Raw genomic sequence first — 1,003 nt, 5'->3', positions numbered from 1 at the left:
GTATAGTCAAGTAGTCATATATAGGTATAGACATAAAGAATAATATAGATAATAAAATAGATAGAGGTATACATAGAAAGAAAGGGATATAAAGATATAAAGATATAAAGATATAAAGATATAACCATATAAACATATAAAGATATATAGATATATAGATATATAGATATATAAGTAGAAGTAATAAAGGATATCTAGATAATAATGGAGATGAGGGGTATCGATCCCCTTGCCCTTCGCATGCGAAGCGAAAGCTCTACCAAATGAGCTACATCCCCTAAGGTAATAATAGAGATAGAAGAAATGAGAGATATAGGATAGAAAAGAGAGATAATAAGGATAATAGGATAATAGGATAATAGAGAGTATATAAGGAGGAGATAAAAGAATGCATCCGGTGGGGTTCGAACCCACGCATCTTGCGATAGCCGTTCTTGAGACGGCCCCCTTAGACCACTCGGGCACGAATGCTTGGATATAGAAAGTGAAAAGAGTAAGAAAATGAATAGGAATAAGACATAATAAGGTGTACATACATATACATAAGGGTGTATAAGTAGTATAAGTAGTATAAGTAGTATAAGTAGGACATAAGTATAAATAGGAACATATATAATAGAAGTAAAGATAATATAGTAAGATATATAATAAGAAGTGTATAAGTATAAAAAAGATACATATAATAAAAAGAATAAAGATAATAATAAACATATAGATATATATAGATAAGTATAATAGAATAATAGAGAATATATAAGAAGTGTATAAAAAGAATGCATCCGGTGGGGTTCGAACCCACGCATCTTGCGATAGCCGAGCTTAAATCGGCCCCCTTAGACCACTCGGGCACGAATGCTTTGATATATAAATACAGAAATAAAGAAGTCTATAAAGATACAAAGGTATAAAGGTATAAAGGTATAAAGGTATAAAAGTATAAAAGTATAAAAGTATTAAGGTATAAGTCAAAGTATAAGATACACACATATAGTATAGAAGTATA

General features: G+C 30.0%; 1 protein-coding gene across 1 annotated transcript; it reads right to left on the bottom strand.

Annotated features, from left to right (window-relative positions):
* Window positions 1–6: 6 nt before the first annotated feature.
* EIN_256760 (hypothetical protein) lies at window positions 7–534 on the bottom strand (the record flags this gene model as incomplete). The annotated part of the gene is made up of 1 exon (XM_004185292.1): window positions 7–534. One exon carries the CDS (start codon window positions 532–534, stop codon window positions 7–9), a length of 528 nt encoding a protein of 175 aa, XP_004185340.1.
* Window positions 535–1,003: the final 469 nt, after the last annotated feature.

The sequence above is a fragment of the Entamoeba invadens genome (genome assembly GCF_000330505.1).
Source record: "Entamoeba invadens IP1 unplaced genomic scaffold scaff_1105074726003, whole genome shotgun sequence".
Classification (NCBI taxonomy): domain Eukaryota; phylum Evosea; order Mastigamoebida; family Endamoebidae; genus Entamoeba; species Entamoeba invadens.
The sequence above is the reverse complement of the archived record's forward strand: the minus strand, read 5'-3'. Positions and strand labels throughout refer to the sequence as shown.